The sequence below is a fragment of the Lepus europaeus genome, chromosome 4 (assembly GCF_033115175.1).
Source record: "Lepus europaeus isolate LE1 chromosome 4, mLepTim1.pri, whole genome shotgun sequence".
Classification (NCBI taxonomy): Eukaryota; Metazoa; Chordata; class Mammalia; order Lagomorpha; family Leporidae; genus Lepus; species Lepus europaeus.
The window spans coordinates 55,237,889-55,259,159 of record NC_084830.1 but is presented as its reverse complement, the minus strand read 5'-3'; the positions used below and the strand labels follow the sequence as shown (position 1 = coordinate 55,259,159).

General features: G+C 35.6%; 1 protein-coding gene across 1 annotated transcript in view; it reads right to left on the bottom strand.

Moving 5' to 3' along the window:
* The window catches only part of MMP16 (matrix metallopeptidase 16), a 299,337-nt gene that overhangs the window by 16,167 nt on the left and 261,899 nt on the right, over window positions 1–21,271 (bottom strand). Inside the window, exon 8 of the mRNA XM_062188289.1 lies at window positions 11,307–11,457. Within this exon, the coding sequence (XP_062044273.1) occupies window positions 11,307–11,457 (151 nt within the window). The remainder of the gene's footprint in view (window positions 1–11,306; window positions 11,458–21,271) is intronic.

Here is a 21,271-nt window from a genome sequence, read left to right as displayed (position 1 = left end):
TCATTGGTGTGTCATTCTACTAATTCTGAAATAGGATTCTTTTACATTTTGTTCAAGGAAGCATCTGCTTTTAAATTATTTCTGAACATGCCTTTCCCAAAGAATAATCTGTGATGTATATAGAAAGTTAATGGGGTTGATAATCTCACAATGTCACTATCTCCTCTCAAGTCAGTATTACAAGAGGATTTACAGCAGTCATAGATGTTAGCTAACTGCTTCTAATACTTAACTAAAGGTAGCCTCTCACAGGGAAATAGTCAAACATGTTATTTCATAGACATTAAGAAATATTTTGTTTTTCACATTTTACATCTGTAAACATTGGAACACATCCTACAATCAATACAGTTTCACCATTTACTTGGCAGGGTTTTCTCCTCAAAGATAGGTTATGTAATAATATGTATTACAATAAATGACATTTTTAGATGATACAGACTATGACTTAGGGTGAGCTTTTTAAATGCGAGCCTAGTAGTTGTTGAAATCCTAGGGAAATGGGATCACATTCTGGATGTGATTTAATTCACATTACTACAATTTTAGAAGTTACATGAACTTTTTGTAGTAGTTACACTATTGTACATTTAATAAAACTGTATGTGGTATTTTACAGCTTTATAAAGTAAGTTTATGGACAAGTACATTATTTCACCAAAAAAACCTCAACATTTTTTATATTACATATTACAATGTTTTCTATGATGATGATATCCTAACTAAAAATTTACTGCTCAAGGTAATTCAATTCAATCAATGACAGACCATTGGGTATCTTGTTAGTCAAAGAAAAATCATTTATTCTCTTTTGTTTGTTTAAATGTGGTGGTGTTGAAATTCAACGTACTATGTTTCATTCATAGTTTAGTACAGTTTTCAGCAGCCACAGTGTTCCTACAATGACTGTCAGTCTTGTTCACTTGTGCTCTCATTCAAATAACTGGTGTTTGTTGTTTGAATATAATTTTACTTTCTCTATTTTTTATTCACCCATATATCCATTCAACCATCAACACATTTTAGCAACTGTACTATATGGCAGGCACATAAGATTTACAGACATCACATTACAAGAAAATATTCATGGGATATAATTTTTATTAGATTTTCTTGTAGAAACACAATTATGGCATGAATTTGTCAAATGTATTTTTTCCTCTCCTAGCCGATAATACAAAGTTATAATTTAGGATCATTTCACCATTTTTGAAGACTGAACCTTACCTTGAATGCTCAGATATTTTTAAAGAAATTATATTTTTATATATTAATATTTATTAGTATGTAAAGAACAGATTTCATCAATTTTATAGATACTATTCCAAGAATACAATGATAATCGCTTCTCCTTCCCTCCCTCTCCTTCCTTTGTTTCCATTTTTTCTTTTAATTTTTTGTGGTAACATACTTTGAATTTGCTTTATAATCACATTTATAAAATGCATCTTTAACAAAGAGCTCTACATGTAAAATGCAGATAGACCACTGTTCCACAGGTTCATGTTCAAGGATTATGGACAGCAATCAAATCGCAAGATGTCAGTTTAGCTCCATATACATTAAAGGTTTTTTTTTTTTTTTGTACTCTATATATCAGCAAATCAGAGGAAACATATTTTTCTTTAAGTGAAATATGCTTAAGCCTCAGATTGTCTATTGCGTGCCAGCTTTGATATGTAACTAGTAAGTAAAGTTGAACATGATCAGAATTATCTGACTATATATTCACATTACCTTATAAAAGGTACTGAGCAGCATTCATGAACACAGGTTTGTATTTACTTATTCTGAACCAATGATTCAAAATAAATTGTTGCAAGAAACAAGAGTTAGCCTCATTATAGACCTTATTATGAATCACATCCATGAATGATGAGTTATTAATGTAAGAGTATACAGAATTTTAAAAATTCTTTTTGTGTTGAGAAAAATGTAGCTTGGAAAATTCTAGAGTGAAATATTTCAATAGGATGTTGCTGGAGTTTGAACCCCAAACTACACATAATATGTATGCAGGGGTCACTTCACAGAATCAAGCTGTTTCCTCATTTAACTTAGTCTCATTTTTTTAGCTTCTGTTAAGTTACCATAAAACATAAAACCCTACTTTATTCATATGTAAATAAGCCTTCAAATCTCTACTTGAGAGACATTCTTTATCAAATATCTATTTTAATGTGTAGTTGAATAATTTAAAAATCTTATATATTAAATAATTATGGCATAAACACACAAGTTGGAGAAAAATAATATATTTTCCTATAACAAGTAATAATTATAAAGCTAAAATGGACCTAAATTTTATTTTTCTTATTTGAAAGTATCCTAAAATTCTCAATGCTTAAACTTAGAATGAAATATGGCAATGACATCTCAGATATGTATGTGAGAAAATGCTGAGAGATTTAGAAACACAACATTTTGAGTGAAATGCTACAAAGATCAAAATGCATCCAAATAGCAAATTACAGTGTATCAAGAAAATGACAAGTAGGAAACCAAGGGACTGAGTTCCATGCTGTCCGTACAACGGCAAAGAGTAGATATTTTAATCTGAATTTGCAGATCTATTTCAAGATCCATCACTTCATCTACTTTAATTATCATTATACTTGGAAGATTTCACGTGCCCTTTGCGTGCCATACCATTTAGTTATCAATTACTCTCAAATCTGTGTCTGCGGGTGACCTTTGCATTAAGACACAAACTAAATTATTAAACTACCTATTTGCCTTTTCCATTTGGAGCATAAACAAGCATCTCAGTCTGATATAAACAGTTCAATCTTTTATTCTTCAATCCCCAATTTTCTCCAGACATAGCACTACTCAATTATTTCAATAGAAAACTCAGAAATTAACATTGATTTATTTGCTTCCTCTTCTGTAAATCTAAGCCATAAGAATAACCGGTATGGTTACATTCAAAATGTATACTGCACCTACCCACTTTACTCCATCACCACTGCCACTGTCCTGCCTTCCCAGATAGGCCTTCTAATTACCCAGTTTGATTTTATCCTTGAAGCCCATCCCTCACACAGACAACAGAATGATCTTTGTGAATATGGCCAAGATCATGTCACTCCTATTGAAAACTTGCCTTTCCATTGTACTTAAAATAAAATTCAGACTGTTTACCAAGGCCTACAGAGGCTTATGTAATCTGGTGTCTGCTTGCCTATTACCCTTCCTACCTCGTCTTAATGTTCCAGTTACCAGTTTTTGATTTTGTTTTTGGCAATTCAACTCCATGCCACCCTTTTACATGACTGTTTCGTCTACCTGCAATCATTTGTTCTAGCTTTATGTGGCTATAACTTCTCCTGATTCTCTTCCCCACTCAAATGTCACCTTCACAAGTGAGGCTTTTTCTGAATCCCACACTAACATCCCAGTCACTCCTTAGCACCCAGGAGTCTCAAAGATATCACTTTGTTAAATTTCTTTGTAGCTTTTCTCAATGCCAATATTACTGTTTTCATTTATTTGTTTATTGTCTATTTATCTCTCCCAACAGAAAATATCATGGGAGTAGGACCCTTTTTGCTTCATTTTACCAATCTATCTGTATAACCCAGTATATATTACATAGTAGGAACTCAAAAATAACTCCGGAATAAATGAAAACGGGCTAGGCCAGTACATATAGTACAGACGTCTTAAGGAAACAGGCATTAGAGCTACTGAAATGAAATGGACTATATTTTATGTTCATATTCTTGACTATAGTAAGTTGATAGAATGGGGTAAGCTGTCAAATCCTGAACAAGTATATTAAGAAATGCTGTGCCTCTCGAATTACACAATAATGTGTTTGTACTGTAATTGAGGGTGTCTAGAGTTTGGTAAGAAATGATCATCCTGAGGGCTCACATATGGCAGTATTTGGAACAAATCTAATTTAGAGATGTGTTTTGCCTGGCACATAATTTTAAATGATCGTGATTGTGAATGCATCTCTATAGAGTATATGTACTTTCCTGTACACCAGAGTACTCATAATCTCCTATTGCTTTATATACTATCACTCTACCCAGTAGTGTATAAAGGTATTTTAATCTACCTGGGAAAGCACTAGATATGATCCACAAGGAAGGCTTGATTGGAATTTGGGGATCCTGACTCTAGCCTGGCCCGGACCCTAGCACCAACTGTTGTGGTCATTTGGGGAGTGAATCAATAGATGGAAGATATTCTTTCTTTCTCTCTTTCTCTTTTTATGTCTTACCCCCCAATCACTGTGTTTCAAATGAATAAGTTAATTAATTTTAAAAATTACTCCCTTTAAATGAAATCCAGAATGTGGTGAATTTTTACAAAATTTAAAGAAAAACTAACTCGAATACTCTTCAAATTAGCCCATGATACAGAAAAAGATGGAACTCTTCCAAATTCTTTTTTTAAGGCCAGCATTACTCTGATACCAAAACTAAGCAGAGATAAGACACAAAAATAAAATGAAAAGTTCTCACCTAAATATTAGCAAACAGAGTCTGACATAAATAAAAGAGATCATAAATACCACAATCAAATGATAGTTGTCTTTGGGATGCAAGGTGGTTCAACATTTGCAAATCATTAAAATCCTCATAAATCACTCCAAAAGAACAAAGAACAAAACCATGATCATCTCAATAGATGCAAAGAAAGCATTCAATAAGTAACATCCCTTCATAACAAAAATTTTCAACAAATTAGGTATAGAAGGAACTTACCTTAAAATTAGAAAGGCTATATATGACAAATCAACAGCCAACGTCATACTGAACAGGGAGAAGTTGAAAACACTTCCCCCTCAATATCCCCTCAAAACTAGGAGGCAAAGATGTCTACTTTTACCACTCCTCTTCAGTAACACAGTATTGGAAGTATTAGCAAGAGCAATATGGGAGGGGCTGGCATTGTGGCATAGCAGGTTAAGCTGGTGCCTGCATTGATGGCATGCCATATGGGTGCCAGTTCATGCTCCGGCTACTCCACTTCTGATCCAGCTCCCTGCTAATGTGCCTGGGAAGGCAGTGGAAGATGGCCCAAGTGCTTGGGGCCCTGCCATCTATGTGGGAGACACAGATAAAGCTTCTGGCTCCTAACTTCGACTTGGTCCAGCTCTGGCCATTAGAGCCATTTGGGAAGTGCACCAGTGGATTGAAGATGTCTTTCCCTCTCTCTCTCTCTCTCTCTCTCAGTACTTCTGTCTTTCAAATAAATAAATAAATATTTTTCTTTTCTTAAAAGAGCAACTTGGTAGATTAAAGAAATAAAGGACATCAGAATTGGGAAGAAGGAAATAAAAATATTGAGTTTTGAAGATGATACGATTTTATATGTGGAATAACCTCAACACTCTACCCAAAAGCTTTTAGAACTGATAAAACAATTCACTAAGGTTGCAGGATAAAAATAAACTTATAAAAGAAGTACCATTTTTATATAACAATAATAATGTTGCTGAAAAGGAATCAAGAATTCCCAGTTACAATGGCTACAAAAAAATTAAAATATCTAGCAATATATCTAATGAAAGAAGTGAAAGTTCCACCACAAAGAAAATTATAAAACAGGGACCTGCCTGCAGTGCCAGCATCCCATATGGGTGCTGGTTCGAGACCCAGCTGCTCCACTTCTGATCTGGCCCTCTGCTGTGGTCTGGGAAAGCAGTAGAAGATGGCCCAAGTCTTGGGCCCCTGCACCCACATGGGAGACCCAGAAGAAGCTCCTGGCTCCTGACTTTGGAACGGTGCAGCTCCTGCCATTGTGGCCCTCTGGGGAGTGAATCAGCGGATGGAAGACCTTTCTCTCTCTCTTTGTCTCTCATTATCTCTCTGTGTAACTCTGACTTTCAATTAAATAAATAAATCTTTAAAAAGGTTATAAAACAGTGATGAAATGAATCATCAAGAACACACAAAAATTGAAAGGTATTCTGTGTTTGTACATTGAAACAATATCGTTAAATCTCTTTACTACTTAAAATAATTCACATATTCACTGAAATTCTTGTAAGCTACCAATGACACTCTTCCTAGAATTAATTTGAAACTACAAAAAAATAAGAACTTAAATAATAATCTCATAGCTAGATTCACTTCGCCATCAGTGAAGTATACAGTAAGTAGAAAAAACCTCCCTTTCAGACCAAAGGGAAAGAAAGTTTTAAAGTGAGAATATAATTTTCCTCATGGGCATTGTCTACCTTAGAAAAACTACTACAGAACATGCCTGTGACTATAGACTTGTAGTTCAGGCCACCGAAGATTAGAGATGGGACACGGGCACTCCCTTGACTTGCATCCTCTGGTCTGCTTGAACAAAAACCAGGAGGAAAAGAAAGCTAGGCATCAGAAGCAATGGGTGGCAGGCCTATTAATGGCTGATCTGTACAGTGATCTGCCCTCAAGGAGACCCAACAGGCCAGTCCACTGCAATGGCTTTCAATGTGGTAAGCCTGGGCTTCAGCAGAAGTCAGCTTGTGAAGAGCCTTGGCAGCTCTGCCAAGAGTTGGATCACTGGAAATGGACCTGCCCTGGAGTCGAAGGATGCCCAGGTCAGAGCCACAGATCTTATTGGCTCTAAGCTGAAAAGCCCTTCACTCAGCCCAACTTCCAAAGTGACCACTGCAGCTGAGGGGATGGTCAAGTAGGGTCAGCAACATTGCAGGCAGAACTGCCACCTGCCTTTACCTGGCCAGCTCTCCTCCTAGGCCAGCCAAGTAATGAAAGTCAACAGAGTGCCTTCCCCTAGGAGGTTCACACCTCCCTTAGGATATACCCCATATGATGAGATAGATAGGTCTGGGCCTCTTAACTTACAAGGCCTAAAGCCCAACAGATTATTATCAAGCCCCTTCTATCAGGTTCTATTTGCCTCTCAATCAGAAAACTTAATTGTAGCTTAGACAGCACCTTTCTTAGCACATCTAAAAATGACTCTGTCCTTTGTTCTAGACCCTGTCTAGCACACTTGGGCCTCATTCCTTTGTAATCATAACCCCTACTCTACCACCAATGGCTCTACTCCCAACCTGTATGTACTGATGGTCCTCTTCCCCACTTAATGCTGTATAATTGTTCAAACCTGGTAAATGCCACTCTTAGGATCATTGCTTACTATCCTCACTCTGTCTTTTATGACCTTGTCTAAATATGATCAGAGTCGGCAAACTTGGAAGGCTTCCATAGCCTTGGCAACTCATGACGACAGCCTAGGATGGTTACTGGCGCCATAAACTAGAGTGTCAATTTGTTGGGTCAACAACAGGAGCCACTGTGCACTTGCTCCTCATGTGGGATCTCTGTCCTTAATGTGCTGTACATTTTGATTTAATGCTATAACTAGTACTCAAACAGTATGTTTCACTTTGTGTTTCTATGTGGGTGCAAACTGTTGAAATCTTTATACTAAATTGATCTTCGGTATATAAAGAGAATTGAAAATGAATCTTGATGTGAATGGAAGGGGAGAGGGAGCGGGAGAGGGGAGGGTTGTGGGTGGGAGGGAAGTTATGGGAGGGGGAAGCCATTGTAATCCATAAGCTGTACACTGGAAATTTATATTCATTAAATAAAAGTTAAAAAAAAAAGTGAAAAAAAAAAAAAGAATCATAATAGCCAAAGTGATCCTGAGCAATCAATCAATCAAATCAAGCTGGAAGCATCACAAAATATGATTTGAAGTATACTATAAAGCTATTGTAATTAAAACTGAATGTTACTGGCATAAAAACTGACCCACAGATCAATGGAACAGAGTGAAGATCCTTGAAATTAATCCAGACATCAATTGATTTTTGACAAAGGTACCAAGAACCAATAGTGGAAAAAGAAGAATGTTTTCAAAAGATGGCTTGGCAAAACTGGACATGATGATGTAGAAGAATTAAATTAGGTAACTACATCTCATCATATAAAAAAAATGAACCCACGTTGGATCAAATATCTAAATGTAATACCCGAAACTAAGAAATCGCAAGAAGAAAACATAGAAAAACACTTTAAGACTTTGGTTTAGGCAATTGATTTTTGGAAAAGGTTCTAAAAGCACAGGTAACAAAAGCAAAACTAGACAAATGTAAAATAGAATTAAATAATAAATTTTTGTGCAAAATGAAATGCATATATATATATTTATATATCACAGGTCTTCAAAATTAATAGAATATCTGCATTATGAAAAATAGCGCCAAAGTAAATGTCTTTTCATTGTATTTTTAAATATTCTGAAGTGTCTTTGTATATTTTATTCATCTTACCCCTTCAATCAATTTAACTTTTTATACCTTGACTGGGTTCTCTCTAAAATCCCTTCTACTCTTAGCCTTATTAAATTGAAGAATGTTAGCTACTTTTCCTTTTAAGCAGAAAGATAGGGGTGGAAGACAAGAGGATAAATAGGTAAGGAAAAACTAATTCTTCCATAAAAGTGACACCCAAATTGTTGTTTATATGTTTGACTGAGGTAGTCTGATGTGTTCTTAATCTATTTTTAAATCTAGAATGAATGTTTTGATCAATGTTGGGATTTGGGAATTAAATAATTACACAAATATTAAGTAATCTGTTTGTAAAACATCTGAAACTCATGATGTCTTACAGAAGATCACACACATGAAATTAACTGGATTCTTATTTCCAATATTTTTAAAACCTGTAAAACCACAGTTATTTATGTAAAACTTAAAAATGATGAAAGCATTTTGAGATATTTTGCACGCAGCTTTTCAAGCAAGAAACGAACTAAAAATCCTTTTCCCATTAAGTAGTATTCATATTCCAATATAAATTTGCTATCTAACCTTCATTGGTTTCACGGATTTAATATAAATGACATTTAATCTCTACACTTACATTTTCTAATAAGCCCTAAATCTTTAGAATGGAAAGATTTTAAAAGAAATCCCTGCATATGTGGAAAAGTGACTATCTGATAATGAAATGGAAGTTTTTATTATCATCTATGACACTCTAATTAAAAGTTATATAAGAGGTAAGCTTCATGTGCAGTTTTCTAGGAGTTACCTTCTCCAGTCTCCCCAGCCTTCCATTTCCATATTATACCTGGTCCAGAAACAGGACAGTCAAGTAGTTAAAACTACTCAGAGGCCAGCGCCGTGGCTCACTAGGCTAATCCTCCGCCTTGCAGTGCTGGCACACCAGGTTCTAGTCCCGGTCGGGGCACTGGATTCTGTCCCGGTTGCCCTTCTTCCAGGCCAGCTCTCTGCTGTGGCCAGGGAGTGCAATGGAGGATGGCCCAAGTGCTTGGGCCCTGCACCCCATGGGAGACCAGGAGAAGCACCTGGCTCCTGGCTTCGGATCGGCCACAGTAGCCATCGGAGGGTGAACCAACGGTAAAGGAAGACCTTTCTCTCTGTCTCTCTCTCTCACTGTCCACTCTGCCTGTCAAAAAAAATAAATTAAAAAAAAAAAAACTCAGGAATTTAAGAGTTATAACATTTTAAAGAATATGTTGTAGGTCTTCTTCTCTATCTTTTATTTATTTATTTTATTTGAACGACAGAGTGACAGAGATAGAGGGAGAGATGGAGAAAGAGAGAGAGAGAGGGAGAGAGAGAATGAGAGAGAGTGAGAGAGAAAGAGCTATATCTTTCACCTACTGGTTCACTCCCCAAATGCTCAGCAACAGCAGGGGCCGCACCAGGCAGAAGCCAGGAGCCTAGATCTCCACCCTGGTCTCCCGCATTTATGGCAAGGACTCGAGAATTTGGACAATCATTCGCTGCTTTCCAAGAGGGATTGGCAGGAAGCCAGAAGAGAAGCTGCATAGTGGGGACATGAACTAGCACACTAATGTGAGATGTGAGAGTTCCAAGGCAAGGCTTAATCCAGCACTCCAAAGTAGTCACCATGCTCTGGCAATAATGTTCTTCATTCTTCTAATTGTACACTCTATTATATTACATCCTGTTTCAAGTCATTATACTGCTTGTAGCTTTACACAACATCTATTCAGTGGATCCTTGTGATTTAATGAGAAATATTTTAGCAAAGCCTTAGATTTATTACCGTGGACTATATGTGAACATTTTAATAAAAATATATAAAAATATAAAACTAATTATAATAAATTTAAAAACATAAATTCTTATCCATGGAGGCAATGAAAGGATCATTTTGTTCATATAGTTAAGATTTTCGAAACCATTTATAGTTAATAATTACAAATTTCTAAATAAACTAAGTTTACACCCTTACATAGTTTTCTCCTATGTTGGAGACAAGTTATAGGATTATTTCAAGGTAGCAAATTATATGCTTTCATGATTGACATTAATGCCTGTTATTCATATGTAACTATTTTAAAACATTTACTGGAAAAAGGAAGTAAAATGGTTTATTTAAGTCCTACAAATCCAAGAAAGTTACTAACAAGTTTTCACATTGTTAGCTAGTCTGTAGGTAAGTAATTAAGGTTCAATTTTTCATCTTTACTGCTTTTTGTACTTAATTCACATTTAAATTAACAAAAAATATAGGCTTCAATTTCCATATATCTTAGAAGGTAATAATATAAGGCAAAAAATGAGCAAGGTAGAGATAAGTATATCTGGTAGCTACTGTAAGCTATAATATGAGCAGTTTATTTATTTTTAACCCTGTTAGCAATATAAGAAAACAAAAAAAAAAGAGAAAAAGTAAAAGCTCTGGGAAGGAATATTTTATTTGAGGCTAAAAGCATTAAGGTAAGATAGTTTGGTAATAGTTTACAATATCTGCTTGCTGTATCTAAATACATAACTTCTTAAGAAAAACAACCCATGACTAAAGTGAAATTAAAAGAACCAGGGTCTTTTTATATATTGTTTATTGAATTCTTTATTTAGTGGAGTATTATTAGGCTTTTGACTATAATGTAATTTAAAAATATGTTATCTCAAAAATTTGAAAATATTCATAAATTTGAGGAAAATGTAAAAACTCAGAGTGTGAAATCATAAAAATGCCTGTGCTGAAAAGCTTTTTGCCAGGTAATGTCAGTAAAATTGCAAGAAAATGTATTATATGGATATATATACTGCTTATATCACCTTTTAGACACGTTAAGATTATGGGGAAAAGAAAGAATATTTGCTGTTGTACATACACACATTACTAAGAAAGCCACATTAGGTAATATATTAGGATATGCATTTTAAATATTATTAAAAATATTTAAAATATTTTCAGTTATATCAACGTGTTTATAGTCACACAGATTCCTCAAAAATACATATTTATGATAGGCTAGAAATGTTTACTTATCCAAACATTAGTCAGTTGTTTCTCTCAAGTAAAATGTGTACTAACCTGTCCCCCTTGAAGAAATAGGTTTTCCCAACATCTTCCCACCAAATGGCTGAATCAATACCATGTGGGGGAATTCCACTTCCAAGGGTAATCAAGTCATGTGGATAACCAGGCTGGAGAGTTGTGTCCTTGAACACCCAATATTTGTTACCTGGATTTAATAAGGGTAAACATAGAGTACATTAATTTAATATCCGAAATTAGAATGCACCTGTTAATAAAATGTATTTAAAATTACTGTACGTTAAATTCATGAAATAAGTTAGCAGTGTCATCTAGAATATTGACATTATTTTTCAGACATCATTATCTTCAAAAATTAATATAATGACTAACAACAACAGTCAAATCAAGATTTGTGAGTTAATTTTCAAAAAATTGGACTACAATTTATCTCTAAAGAAACAATTCTGAATCAAGGATAAATGAAGCTTCCACCTAGGACTCAGCATCCCTATTTTTGTCCCAGGCCAAATCACTCCTCTGTTTGCACATTTTGCATGCATGTAGAAGCTCTAGTGGGCCTCCCCTATATTGAAACATTGCTTCTGGGCTCACTTTTCATTCCATAAACATTCACAAGGCTGTCTAGTCTCACGAAGTCATCCTCCTTTGACTCCCTGCTGTAACACAATCCCTCTCTTTAAGGGAGGAAACTGAGGACAGGAAAACCTTACCCTGGTTTGGAATGGCCAGAATATAATTATACCAAAACAAAACAAAACAAACAAACAAACAAACAAGCCAATTTTCGTTGGTTTTATTGCTGTTTGGGAATCTCCTTCTGACAACTCCCTTTCCCATGCTCCGTGCCCCTGTCAGACTGCACCTGAAGCTCCCTTCATCTGTAGGCCTACCAAATAGCCTACAACCATTTGTCATCCCATGGAAAGTGGATTTGATACCTAATAGTCCATACAAACTTTTGTCCTGGAGTCATCAATGCTCTCCAACTAAAGAATACTCCACCTTTTTCTAATGACATAGTTGATAACTTAGAGCACTTTCTTCCATGAGCTGCTAGAAAAAGATCTTTTAGTTTCCCCCTTTCTTCTCTAGCTTTCTTGGGTTTACTTCATTTCATTTAATTCTTGAATATTAATGTTTCCCAGGGTTCTGTTTCTGGTCTCTGCTCTCCTCTGCTTAACATAAATCAGCAGTCACAAACTCAGATTCCTCTAATGGGCAGGTTAAGACTGACAGATATAGAGTGTCTTCACTAATATTGAGACATTTTCATAGAAATCAGTAAATAACCGTTTTCTTAAGGACTTATCTCCCTCTACCCTTCATCTTCCTAGATCTTCCTATGATCTCATAACCTTTTGAATAACTAATCATTCTTGGGATTGATATCTGGCAAAGCAGGTACTCCTACCACCTTTCTAATTGATGTAAAGCCCTACTTGTTTTTACAGTATTTCAATACCACTTCTACGTGAGGTTTATGGAAAACTACAGCACTCATGTCACACCCAAAGTTACTGAAAAAAATTAAAACAAAGGGATGCCCTAAAACAATACAGAATCAACCAACCAAAATCCCACAATTTTAGGGTGGTTTTAGCTAAGACTCTCCAATTTATAACCATGAGCAATCTCATTTATTCCAAGATCTTCAACCATAATTGATAACATTTAAGTTAAAACAGTATTTCTTGAGCTTCCCCAGTAGCCTAAATGTTATGCTGGACACTAAGGATAATAAAAGGGAATAAGATGGACCCAATTGCTACCCTGCTGCAAGAGGTAGAGGAAAACCAAATATACATATACATAATGGTAGTAATCAAAAACTAGTAAATTCTATAAATAAGTGCACCAAAAAATGAGAAAAAGACAAATAAGGGAAATGTATAATAATATCACGGAAAACCTCCCTGAAGAAACAATGGAAATTTGCAGGAAAACCAACATGAACAGGTGTGCTTTTATTCTGAGTGCATTGGTACTTACTAATTCAGGGGAGATTACGTAGGGGAGATAAAGGGAAACCACACTGGACTTTTAGAAACACGAGGCTCCCAAAAAAGATCACATACGGGAAGAAAGATGAGTAGGCAAATAAAGAAGAGGCAATGATGAAGACTAAACTAAAGGAAAACATCAAAGCCAAGAAAAAGAAAGTGGTCACAGTGGCTATCTGTCGTCCAAATATATCTTAGAACTGAACAGTATTTATAATTATCTACTGAGATTTTCTACAATGTTGTCCCAAAGTCCAAAATTGACCTCACCCCAAGACCTTTCTCTTATTCCCCCTCTTTATTCAGTAGCTCCTATCAGAAACCTCTCTGCTCACTGTTTTCCATTTTAAAAGGATCTTTGTATTCAGCTGATTTGAGTTCCTAACTCTTATTTGAACCTGTCACTGAAGTCCATTTTTATTGCCACTAATATAATGTATGCTTTTCCATTGTCCCTTCTTAAGGCAATTCCTCAGTCCAGAGGATCTTAGGTAGTCACCTCTCTTTGTTCTCTGCATATTTGCTCTAAACTATCCCTTTCTTTATGCTAGCCAAGATGATAGAGAGCTATGGAAATCCAGCTCGGTCCAATAAGCAGAGAGGAGTGGAGTCGTTCACCCCTTTTTCTTGGGAATCTGACCTAGGAAATATCAAGAGAGACTCCCACACTGTAAGAGGAACTGACTAGTACAAGGCCTGTGCAGCTATGATGGTTATGCCTGGTAGACATTGTGAAGAGGTAAAAATTGAGTAAAAGCAAAGGATTAAGAGAAAAGGAAGGAAAGATATACAAAGAGCAAAACTGTGAATGAAAGAGACCAGAGGGCCAACTAGAGAGTTGATAGGTATGGCCCGTTTCTGAGCTGTGTGAGTTCCTATCACATCTCTTAAATATTCCCTAGGCTCAGTTGACCCCATTTTTAAAAGATTTATGTTATTTTATTTGAAAGGCAGAGTTACAGGGAGACCAAGGGAGAGACAGAGAGAGAGAGGACTTCTATCTGCTGCTTCACCTCCCAGATTGTCACAATGGCCTGGGCTGGGCCAGGTCAAAGCCAGGGTCCAGGAGCATCCTTCGAGTTTTCCATGTGCATGCAGGGGCCCAAGCGTTTGGGCCATCTTCCACTGCTTTCGCAGATGCACTAGCAGGGAGCGGAATCAGAAGTGGAGCAGCCGGGACTTGAACCAGTGCCTGTATAGGATGCTGGCACTGCAGGCAGCAGCTTAACTTGTTACACCACAATGCAGGCCTCTGAGTTCATTTTTCTTTTATCTGAATGATACTGTTCAATACAAATTTTTGATCACCCAAATGTCATGGAACCTTATGTACATATTATGCACATATTATGAGATATTATGTACCTATGAGCCCAAGTCTATTGAACTAGTCTATTGTCTAGGCTTTTAGGCAATACACAAGGTTGTCTTCCAGCCACATGCCGAAGAGCAATGTTCTCCCTGGTATTATTCCAACAGCTTCCTTTCTTGTCTCCCTGCTTCCAGTCTGTCTCTTTTTTTTATCTTGTACAAGGTCACTAAACGAACTTCCCCAAAATGCACACCTGATTTTGCCTTTCTTCTTGGTGGTTTCTTATTAGATTTAGGATAAAACCCATACTCAACTATGTCATTTCCAAAGTCCCTGTCCATACAGATTGCTTTGCTCATCTATATTTCATTTATTTCCCTTTCTGGAAAAGTAGGATCTTTCAAAATTCGACTTAGTATCATTTCTCTGGAAAGTGTTTCCTACCTGAGTAGATAAATTTAAAGATTTTTAAAGCCTCTTAAATTGCAAGAGTATCCACACTTTACCTTTATCATATCAATCATTAGTTACCTTAGTAAACACTATCTTGCCACCAGTTCTAAATTGTAAGCATCTTGAGGAAAACCATTATATCTGAAAAAATTTTCCTGCTGCAAAAAACCATATTTAATATTACATGAATAATTAGATGATCAAACATCTAGTTAAAATATATATTAAAGACTAAATAACATTTTGGGCATTAGAGTGTGTGAATAGAACAAGAAAAATGAATTTTATAACTACTAGCAAGGTTGGGAAATCACACAGGCATGCCCCAGTATTGTGTTGGAAAAACATTTATTGAAGTGATTATCTTTAACTATGAATTGAGAAATGCTGTCCTAAAAATCCAAATCCAAATAAATCATAAAAAAAATCCTCTCACCCAAAGGTCCAGATCACCCCATTGCCAGTCAGTGGGACAGAAAATCCAGAGAGCTATTTCACAGCATGCTCTATAGTTTGGTCATATCTCTGTGCCATTTAAAATACAAAGTCTAAAACAATAGAAGAAACAGAAAGAAAGACCTGTTCTGTTGGCCTGTACCTCAGCAACTCATGGCGTAGTTTCTTCTCATCTCCTTTTTAATTAGGAAAAGGGATACAGTTCCTATGCCTCCCATGCTAGCTATTCAGAATAAATCTTTTATCAGTTCAACCCAGTTGGTTTTCCCTTTCAAGTAGAAGCACTGTAGTAGCCTTTAGAATATTTCCCCTTGCAGTTCCCAAAATATGTCATTTGGATGAGAATTTCTTCCTGCTTTTTTCAAGTGATTACATCGGGCTTATCAATACCCAGGGTGCCTGAACATACAGTCAGAGAAAATGTAGACAGAAGCTTAATTTTTGTGTTGTACAAGTGTTGCAGGTGAGGATAGAATAGGAGCTACTGTTAAAAGTTACTATTATTCCATCAAAAGGCTTTTTAAAATGCATTTTGGAAATACTTTTCTGTACTGTTGCTCTAATGTTTCCCATCAATAAAAGAGACAAATAATTAGTCTCTCACTTTTAATTATCAAAGTATTTCTATAGAAGTTTTTAATTAGCATTCCCCCATTAGAAATACAATCCAAGTGATTTTGAGAAAAAATGCATTTATATTCTGTTTAGAAAACAAAACAAAAAAAGAAATCAGTAAATATTTGCTGTAAGTCTGTATGAAGGAATCCCTGCAGTCATAAACACAAAAATTAAGAGTAACATGAGTTTTCCTGATGAGTTTTTATAGCATAAAATTAAAAGAAACAATGATTATGAATGGTAACATTAAAACTTATGAGTATTTGTTAAAGAAATAAAAATACACAATTCCTTTTGTGTCTTGATGAGGTTAAGAGTTTCAGGTGACAAAGTTGAAAATGTTTGTTTCTAGTTTGTGATTTTTGGGTAAGTGGGGGAGATTCACATTCAACTCATTTTTTTTTACACACAAGTGGTACGTTTTTCACTACCTTCCCATCAAACAGTCTGGTTCTCAAGGAAAATATTGGCTTTTTGGCAGGATAGGAGTATTTACTGGATTTCATGTGAGGTTGACATATTCTGGAACAAGTGGAAAAAACTGGTCCACACTGACTTTGTACTTGGCAGAGCACAGAGGAAAATATCAATAATTCAGAGTTAAAGACAGAAGGGCTTTACAACCACAAAGAATAGCCTCAGGTAATGTTGACCATAGAGAGGTCATTAGAGATCATGGCTACCATGCTTTTTCATGAGTTTTATCCACATATTCATTTGATAGATATTAATTCAGGGCCTGTGGCAGCCATTCATTGAACGAAGAACTGCCAATACACAGAAGGAGGCAACACACAAAGTTCTAGAACTTGTGGAGCTGATAGACTAGCAGAATATATAAATGCTAAGCGAAGAATCCTAGGAAAAAATAAAATTAGATGCTATTCTTCGTAGGAAACATGAGGTCTAATGATTTTTTTTTTTCATTTTTTTAATCAAGAGCACGATGCCTACCCTGGAGGCTAAGATTAATACCTGAGTTCCTAACACCCTTGAACTGAGACACTGGTACTTATGGACTGACAACATTGCTCAAATGTACTGGTTGCAAATCCAGCCTAACATTTCTGTTTACTTTCCAGGTCAAAGAAGTGACATGCCTAAAATTACAGGACCAATTGCTGGTAGATTTGTACCATAGTCTAAGCCTTTTCATTCAGTTCTTGTCTTTCTATTCCAAATTGACTCTCTGGACAGAACAAGTTCATACTCTGGCTTTTAGAATTGCAAATGATTTCCTCTTTCCTCACCTTGTATCAGTCTATTACTCTACACTTATTATTATACTAACTAGACTTCTCATACTTATTCGCTGTACCCTTAATAATCACATATCTATTGTGCCTTATTGCTAAATGCATTTTTAAAAATTAACTATGGTTTTGGTCTCCTCAAAGTTCACAAAATTCTATTTACATATTTGTATTTTGTATCTTCAGTGACAACAGGGATCAGTATACTAGGGCCTCCAGTTGCTGAATGTCTTTGCAAACTATGTTTTATCAGAACACACCCATACCTGTTTACTTATATACTGTCCGTGTCATATTGTGGGAGAGGAACAAGGATTCAAACACAGGCACTCACATATGGGATAGGCTGCAGGTTCTAATTGCTGCATCAAATGCCTACCCCCCAGACAATTCTAAATCTTTTTACAAAATAGTCACAGAGGTGTGCAGATCAGCTCTCCCCTTGAGAAAGCATTTGCCATCAGCTCAGTCCCCTTAGATCTAGTGCTTCAGGTGGGCTACGGGCATGCTGTTCTCTGGCATCCTCCGACCAGAGATCGACCAGAGCCCTAGAGTCTGGCCATTTTTGCTAAAGGGCAGTCCTAGCCCTAAGCTCACCACCGAGTTTGCCAAGTCTCTGTCACGTGCAGCACAGTCCTAAGCTCTCCAACCATCCTGCCATTCCCCCTTCATCTTCTACAGGTTCACCTCCTGCAACAATCAACCTCTAGACCTGCTAGCTTGTGTCAGTGTCTGCTCCCTGGAAAACTCAACCAGGCATAGTCAATACAGGGACATGATTAAAGTTTTTGAAAATATAGAAAACTATTAGTTATACAAGTATACTGATGAGAAAATATTTCAGTTTGACATAATAGTGTGAATAATCATTTAAAATAAATAACCCATAGTCCATTTAATTCTTTTTAGGTATAGCAATACTACCAGTGGAGACTTTTAAATATTAAATATTTGCACCTTTAGTTTTGGTCACTTCATTTCAATCTATAATAAAAGTGTTTATATTAAAATTGCTTGAATAGTTATAATTCAAGAAAACAGTATAATTCACATACTCTAAATCTATTTTTGTATGCATCAAGGCCAATAAATATGAATTTTTTTTTTATTTTGACAGGTAGAGTTATAGACAGTGAGAGAGAGAGAGAGAGAGAGAGAGAAAGGTCTTCCTTCTGTTGGTTCACTCCCCAAATGGCCACTATGGCCGGCGCTGTGCCGGCCCAAAGTCAGGAGCCTGGCACCTCCTCCTGGTCTCCCATGCGGATGTAGGGCCCAAGCACCTGGGCCATCCTCCACAGCCTTCCTGGGCCACAGCAGAGAGCTGGACTGGAAGAGGAGCACCTGTGACTAGAACCTGGAGCCCATATGGGATGCCGGCACCACAGGCAGAGGATTAGCCAAGTGAGCCATGGCGCCGGCCCAGTAAATATAAATTCTTTAACCTTGTGTAACTTCACAGATGTCAATTTTCCATTTCCTCTTAAAGAGAAACAAGTAATCACTACACTCCTCTATTTGTTCCAAAAAAATATTTTAGGTTATATATACTATGTATGAAATAATGCATTTCTACCTCAAATGAACTTTTTTCACATTCTCTAATCCTTCAAGGGCAATGATTTGTAAGCTGCACAAAGAAATTGCTGGTTTATGAGTGCTCATTTGAAATAAAGTAAAAATGCAAGTCCTATAAATCATTTCTGAAATGGCTCTTTGCTTTGCCATCCTTCAGTCCTACATATTTAGACATCTCTTCATTTTGATACAAATCTTCATATGCCTTTCTTATTCCAAAATGTTATTACCCTCTTCTCTGCTACTTCATATATTTCAGTTCCCATTATATAGGTGATTTTTACTTCCTGAAATGAAACTGTCAAACGGAGTGATAAGCATTGCTTAAAGTTATTAAGTGATCGTTCAAAATTATTTTGGAGACAACTTTTTGACTACCTGATTTTGTCTGTCACTGACTTTGACAATTGAAACTGCTTCATTTTTTAAATCACTTCCAACTGTTTAAAGAGATTTGCCATTTCAATTTTCAACATATACACACACAGATATATATATAATATCAGTATCTCTCTCTCTCTCTCTCTCTCTCTCTCTATATATATATATATTATATATATATATTATATATATATAATATATATATATTATATATATATATTATATATATATATTATATATATATATATATATATAGAGAGAGAGAGAGAGAGAGAGATACTGATATTATTATCACACAATCTTTCAGTCTGAGCCTCATAATTGAAAATGTAAACATCTGGCTTGATAAAGCTTATAAAACATGAGTCTCTGATACTGGATACAGCTGAGTGACAGTAAGACAGCTAATCTGCACAAAGTGTATAGTACAGTCAACTGCTGGAGAAAAGCATGTGACTTCCTTGAGGTACACTTTCTATTTCTGGATCTCTTTAACTACAGAAATCATCTTTGGGACTAAAAAGAGGACATGCAGGGTTAGCTGCCACGTATCAAGAAGAAGGCTAAGGAAGTCCATGGAGAAATCACAACCACAAACAATGCCAAGCGATGCTTACACATATGAAACAACAATGTCAGCTGCCAGCCAGAGACTTGCCTTTGCTTTGTGTAGCTACACTCACACTCACATGCAAGCAGCCTCACTGCATGGCCTCTGAACTGGTGAGGGAATACAATACATAGGGCTTTAAAAATGCAAAAGAAGACCCCACACATCTACACACGTGAAAAGAATAATTTCTCTAAAATAGGTATTTATTTGCTGGTACCTTGCATCTTTTCATAAAAATGTAAGGCTCTCATAGGAAACCTATGTAATGAAATGGTAAAACATAAAAAAAAAAAAAAACCTAAGACATATAATCAGTGAAAACAATATATAAATGCATAAAAACAATATAAAATAACAATGAAATTATTTAAATGTTGCCATCAAAATAATTTAATATCATTTCCATTATAGAAACTTAATAGCAACATCTAAAGTTAAATTGATATTATATACTTTTTAAAATATATCTCCAGTAAATGAATTAGTTCTTCATTAAAACAATTTCTCATTCTACTATTGTCAATAGAATTTTAACTAAAAAATTAGGTTACTGGGGAATTAATTAAGAGGGGACATTGCACTTTATTATTGATGGGTATCAACAAGTAAATAAAAGTAGCATTGATCTGAATGCTCATAATTAACATGTTCTGGGATAATGATGAAGTAAAACTCTTCTGTCCATGTTCATTAGTATATTTTAATTTATGAAATATTAGCATAAACTATTCTGACATGAACTGATGTGCTTAGTAAAGCTATTTAAAAAATAAGTTTATTTTGCTTAGCTCTCACACAATTAACAATATATATTTAAGATTTGCTAAGTTTTGATTGTGTATGTTTCTGCCAAAGTGTGTGGACATATTCAAAACAATAAACAATTTCTTCATCCTGAGAAGTCTGCTCCCATTGCTTTATGTTTCATCCCAGTCAACTCTTGCCTTTACCCAGAACACTGAGGCACGTTTTGTCATAGATCAGCTTGCATTTCCTAGAATTTTATATGAATGTTATAATACATCATGCACTTTTGTTTAGTCTGAATTCTTTCTCCTTAGCAAATTTATTTTAAGCTTCATTCATGTTGTAATGTGAATAAGTAGTTCATTCCTTTTTGTTTCTGAATAGCTTTACATAGCCAAATCACAATTGGTTTATCCATTCACTTCTTGAGAATATTTATTTCTAGATTTGTGTTATTACACAGACAGCTGTTTTGAATATTCATATAGAAGTCTTTGAATAGACATGCTTTCATTTGTCTTGGGAAAATATCTAAGAGTATGACGGCTGGGTTATCAATAGCCATGTGTACAATTTTTAAAGATACTGCT